Source organism: Pteronotus mesoamericanus, unplaced genomic scaffold (genome assembly GCF_021234165.1).
Source record: "Pteronotus mesoamericanus isolate MK-2021 breed Mesoamerican mustached bat unplaced genomic scaffold, CSHL_Meso_final contig_182, whole genome shotgun sequence".
Classification (NCBI taxonomy): domain Eukaryota; kingdom Metazoa; phylum Chordata; class Mammalia; order Chiroptera; family Mormoopidae; genus Pteronotus; species Pteronotus mesoamericanus.
Window position 1 is genome coordinate 7,508,564 of NW_026555078.1, and position 6,000 is coordinate 7,514,563.

Here is a 6,000-nt window from a genome sequence, read left to right on the forward strand (position 1 = left end):
CAAAGGTTAAGTACAGCGCCTAGCCCACAGTAAACATTCAAATTCTACAGATAACAAAGGATAAAGAGAAAGAGGACATGTTACTGTCGGAGGTAAAACAGAAAGGAACAGGAAAAAAAATAAGAGATCTGAAAATAACACTCACTGAACCATGGCAGAAGCAAATGCCAGAAAATACCAAGTAACCCATATGCAAAATAATTCCGAAAAAATGAAAATCAACAGAAAAGTAAACAAAATAGGAAAAACAATAAAAACATGCCAGTACCTAACAGAGGAAGCTGAACAATTTCAAAACATCACAATGAGAGGCAGCTTTAAAAAAAATAAGTCTGCATACAGAGCTCTCGATTAAAAAAAAAAAAAACGGTTAGGAAAGAACTAACCAGGGAATATCGCATTTGAAAGCAGAAAAGGGTCTCTTCAAAGTCAAACGCACAATGAGAAAAATGCACTCACGGAAACTTAATTAGCTGCAAACTCTAAATTCATTAGACTAACAACAGCAACACAACTTACCAACATAAGCTCCTAATTCTTGCAATTTCCCCTTAATGGCACTCTGAGGGGGGAAAAAAGGCAAAAGTGCGTGAGAGAAGGGAAGCCCTAGGAAAACAAACCTAGTCTGCACCGCTGAGGCAACTGGGAGGGTGCGCGGACCTCCTGCCCCCTGGGCGCCCGGGTCGGGGCGAGAGGCGCCAAGGCCCCTTCCCCCGTTCCCTCCCGACACCTCCCTGCGGCCCCTCCTCCGTCCCCGGCCCCCTCCCCCCGAGCCTCTCCGCGTACCTCCCAGCCCGCTCCCCTCCCCCGTCTGCCCGACCCCCTTTTCCGTCCCCGCGGCCCTCTCCAGCAACGACCCGAAAGCAGTTCACAGCAAAGCTGAGCACGGCTCTCACTGACCGCCCCCCCACGCCCCTTCTGTTTCCCCGCGGCTACCTTTTCAGCCGCGGCTCCGTCTGCCCCCAAGCCCGCGGAGGCACCACTCTCCGGCGACCAGGCCGCTGCGTCCAGGCCGGGCCCACCATCCCCGTTACTCCTGACAACCGTGCGCCCGCCGAGGCCCGGCTTCCCGCTCCCGCCCGACTCAAGCCTCACCCGGATCTTGCGGCTTATCTCGGTGCCGATCTCCATGGCTTCAGGGCGGGCGGCGAGCTCAGCACTGCGTGGCGCTTCACTTAACCGGAGCCCGGAGCGGGTTCCCAGCCCGCAACCCCGCGGCTACAGCCACCACCGCTTCTAGCTGCGCGGTCTGCGTGACCCGCCCCCACCGTGCCGCGCACCGGAGCAAGCTGAGTGGATCGCGCCTGCGCCTGCGCCTGCGCCTGCGCGCACGAGGGCCTACAGGAGCCTGCGCTCCCGCGCCCTCTGCTGGCAACAAGGAGAGCAGCGGCGTGCCCAGGACCTCGGCTTCTCTGGGCACCTGCAGAACTGTTCTTTCTTCTCTTGGCGCCTCTTGCTAATTTTACTCTCCTTTGGAAAATACAGATGAGTTAAATGTGAAGCGGGAAGATCCCTGGCTTTGGCGTGAGATCCGATTTCGAATCTAGCCTTCACTTTACTGTTAGTATGTATTGGTCTGGATATTTAAACTTTTTTATTTTCTTTAATTACACTTTACATTTAATATTATTTTGTGTACAGCATAGTGGTTAAACAGTCACGTACTTAACGAAGTGGTCTCCCAATAGATATTTAAACTGTTTAGATATTTGAGCCCTGTTTCTCTACCTGTATGATAGAGACTGCCTCCTAGCGGTTGCCATTATAATTACACCTGGAGGAAAAATGGAATATTCAGTGCACTGGAACCAATACATCACACATAGTCCTTTGTTTGACTCCACAACTACCCTGGCTCACCTGGGTCTAGTTCTCACTTCTTTCTCTGAGGCTCATCAGTGGCCTTTCCCCCAAAACATAATCCCCATCCTCTTGCTCGTCTCTTTCTTTGAATCTCCCCTGGAGAACTCATTCTCAGGGCACCAACTCTTACCTCTGTGCTAAAAATATCCAAATTTTCCATCATCCCTGAGTTCTCACCTAAACCCTATTCCCAAATTACAGCTAATGATAGGCATCTGTATTTTCTCCAAATTCAGCATATCCCCTCACCTCACTCAGGTTGGTTTCTACTCCCCATGTCCCTATTTCTGTCAAAAGCAGCTTAATTCTCCCTGCTCCTAATCACAAAATTTTGGCATCAGAATAAGCATAGAGAGAGGTCTCCCCATATCCACTAATGCCTGAAGTAGTCTTTGTTAGTTATCCACTGCTGCCTAGCAAATGATCACACACTTAGCACCTTAAAACACACACACATTTATCATCTTATGGTTTCCATAGGTCAGGAATCTGAGCACAGCTTAGCTGAGGCCAGGGTCTCAGAAGGATGCAGTTCAGGTGTCAGGCAGGTTGTGTTCTCACCTGGAGGCTTGACTGAGGAAGAAGTCTCTTTCTAGCTCATTTAGATTGTTAGATTTAATTTCCTTGTGGCTTTATGAGTGAGGGCCCTAGCTCTTTCCTGGCTCTTGTCTGAAGGCCATCCTCAGGCCCCAGAGGTTGTCCAGTTCCTTGCCATGGCTCTTTCTCCAGTGGCTGCTCGCTTATTCATGCCTTCAAAGAGAGTCTCTGGGCTGAGGGAAGACCAGGTCCCTCTTCTAAGGGCTTTCACTTGATTTAGTCAGGACCACTCAGGACCTGACCAAAAAATTCAACTGATTTAGAGCTTTAATCAAACCTGCAAAATCCCTTGTCCTTGCCATATTTATTAGCTACAACCAAGCCACAGGTGCTGCCCACACTCAGCAGAGGGGATTATACAGGATGTAAACAGCAGGGGCAGAAATCGTAAGGCCACCTAGCGTCTGACTGCTATGTGGTCCTTCATCTCATAACTATTTTTTTCCTTCTAAATTCCTACAGCATCTATGTGGGAGCTGCTGCTATGAAACAATATACTCTCTGTAATGTTTATTTTATTTACGTGTATCTCTCTCTTTGTGTGTGTGTGTGTCTGTCCTCTCTAACAAAGTTATAAACTTCTTGTAGGTCTATATTTCTCCAAAGGGTCTTTCATGATGCCAAACACATAGTAAGCACTTATTACATATTGTAGGATAAAAAAATTAATGATGAAGTCACAAAAGCCTTTCTCATGGGTAAATGCAATGATCATGTCCTCATTTAACATTGATGAGAGGCAGTGGAGCAGAGTGACTGAGAACAGGGACACCGGAGCCAGGCTGTCTGGGTTTGAATCCCAGTTCTGCTTCTCCCTCTGAGAACTTAGGCATGTGGTTTATCCTCTCTGTGCCTCAGTTTTTTCATCTGTGACATAAGTATGATACCAGCGTCCCCTTCGTGGGGTTATTATGAAATGAGGACGAAGTGTTCATATTTGGGAAGCATTTCAAACTGTGCTCGGCTCATAGCAGCACTATGTTTGTTGATTAAAAATTAAATGCCTGCCCTGAGCCAGATACTGTGCTAGGAGCCAGAGCACAAAGATGAGCAAGCCTGCATTCATGACATTCACTGTCCAAAAGACAGGCACGCTGCTTCTATTTGTTTTTCCACCATTTCAGAACTAAGAATGAAAATGCATGTTCTTCCATTCCTGAGTACAAAATTCTTAGCCAATACAGAGATAATATTGAAAGGACATGTTAGCTCTGGCCAGGTAGTGAGTTGGTTAGAGTGTTGTCCGATATGCCAAAGTTTTGGGTTTGATACCCAGTCAGGGCACATACCAGAATCAATCAACGAATGCATAAATAAGCAGAACAACAAATTGATATTTCTCTCTCTCTCTCTCCCCCCTCCCTCTTTCTGTCTAAAATCAATAAGTAAAAATTTTTAAAAACAGCTCTTATTTAAAAAAAGAAAAAGAGTGAACATGTTAAAAGAATAGAGAATGTTTTTATTAAAATGTATTCAGAATAGGGAAACTTGTATTAAAATTTATTCAAGAAAGAGTTTACTTTTGGGACAATCATTTAAAACTATTGAAAGAGAGACTTGCAGGCTGGTTAAGAATATGTAGATCTCAGGAGTTACATGTGTGGAACACAGAAGGGGCAACCACACTAAACCGATGGTCTGGGGCTTCGCTGGAAGAGGCGGCTTCACAAACTGTATCTCATCAGGAGGAAGGTGACCAGGATGATGCCCTGAGAGAAACCATAAAGGGGTCTTCAGCTTGAAAGACTTAGCTGAACCAGGAGGGTGACATAATTTGCTCTAAGGGATAGAATGAAGACAGGATTGCAATGAACCACAGTGCTGGCTAAGAACTCTGGGATGCCTTCCAAAGAGAGATGACCAAAAAGAGCATAGGTTTGGAAGTCACAGAGGCCTGAGCACTAATCCCAACTCCATGGAGCCCTGAGTCCTCTAATACTGGCCCCCTGGCATCTCCAACCCCCTCTCAGGGCAACATTCCAGCCAGGTGTTGTACATCTTTTGTAAATATGTGTTGGGGGTAGGGGGCATAGGTGAGGGGTTGGGGGTGGTTTCTTCAGCCTGGAAAGCTTTTCTATTATTTTTCTTTGAATGCTTAGAGAACTTTTATTCATCCTTCCAGACTCAGCCTGAAGCTGATCACAGTGATAAACCAGGCATTACCACTCCACTTGGTATATACAAGATCTGCCCAGAAGGTATCCAGCCATGTAATATGAAAATGGAGACCTTTACTGAAGAAGATAGAAGAAACAAGAACAATCATACACAGGACAATGAAACTTCAGTTGCCTTCAAAGTAGGCACCTTGGGACCTCACAACAGTTCTTCCAAGGCACCATCAGCTGCCCTTTTGTATTTTCCTGAATCTCATTGACAGTCTGAAATCTCTTCCCTTTCAAAGCTGACTTTGGTGTTGGGAAAAGGCAGAAGTTACAGGGGACCAAATCTAGGCTGCTGGGAGACTGAGTCACCTGGGTGATTTGATGTTTCACCTAAAAACTTTGCACGAGCCTTGATGCATGAGCAGGTGCATTACCATGATGAAGCTGCCAATCACCAGTTGCCCACAGCTGCGGCCTTCTGAATCTTCCCAGTAGTTTCTGTGGAGGAATTTTCAAGCTTAATGCAAAATTTGAGGCAGATTCATCGCTCTATTTGCTCATTTTGAGTGTGACAGCCACACTGTAGACATGCTCACTCAATGGCATCTACCGCCTCCACTGACTAGTGCAGTGAAGTAGTCATTATTCACATGTACACGTTCCAGTCCACTCTCCTTGGCTGCCAGGTTACATCGATATTGCGCAAACCATTCTCGTTATATTAACAACGGCTGGACTTTTTCCAGACAGACCTCGTATACCCATTAGTATATTCATTCACCCGCTCTACTAGAGTTAGATATTCACCTGTTTATCCCATGATGAGTCTTTGAAGACAAGGCTATGGCATCTTATGGCATCCTTTCTCTTTGTACAATAGCATCTGTCTTCCAATAAACATGGGGTGAATGAACAAGTTTTTTTCAGTAGTGAATATCACATGGCATGTCAGCCCTCGGATGAACACCCTTAAGTGTTAGGAATTAGAGTCATAACAGTCTTTTACACTACTGAGGCGGACATCCTTTTCTCCATTCATGTCCATTTGAGCAAATATGTTGCAACATCATCATTTCTCTGATGTCCAGGGGAATCTAAGCTCTAATTTCTCTCTCTGCTGCAGCTGAAAAAGTGTTGTACCTGAGGCAGCGTTGAGTGTGGCACACAGTGAGGGTTCAGACCAAAAGAAATTTCACTTCTCCACCTCTGACTCCCACTTCTTCCTCCCCCAGGCATTATTATCTCTATATAAGGTGCCGCGGTCATTCAATTGAGATTCTTGTGGATAATGGGAATTTGTATAGTGAGGTACAATGGGCACTCACCAAGCTCTCAAAGCAGATTAATTTCCTTTCTTTTTAAATATTTTATTTATTTTTAGAGAGAGGGGAAGGGAGGGAGAAAGAGAGGGGGAGAAAGATCAATGTGTGGTTGC

General features: G+C 45.9%; 1 protein-coding gene across 5 annotated transcripts in view; it reads right to left on the bottom strand.

Moving 5' to 3' along the window:
• Positions 1 to 1,290, bottom strand: part of ZC3H14 (zinc finger CCCH-type containing 14) — a 44,461-nt gene extending 43,171 nt beyond the window's left edge. For all 5 annotated transcript variants that reach the window (XM_054567180.1, XM_054567179.1, XM_054567178.1 and 2 more), the window contains exons 1-2: positions 1,096 to 1,290; positions 520 to 562 (exon numbers count right to left, since the gene is read on the bottom strand). In XM_054567180.1, the coding sequence (XP_054423155.1) occupies positions 520 to 562; positions 1,096 to 1,131 (79 nt within the window). In that variant the 5' untranslated portion in view covers positions 1,132 to 1,290. The remainder of the gene's footprint in view (positions 1 to 519; positions 563 to 1,095) is intronic.
• Positions 1,291 to 6,000: the final 4,710 nt, after the last annotated feature.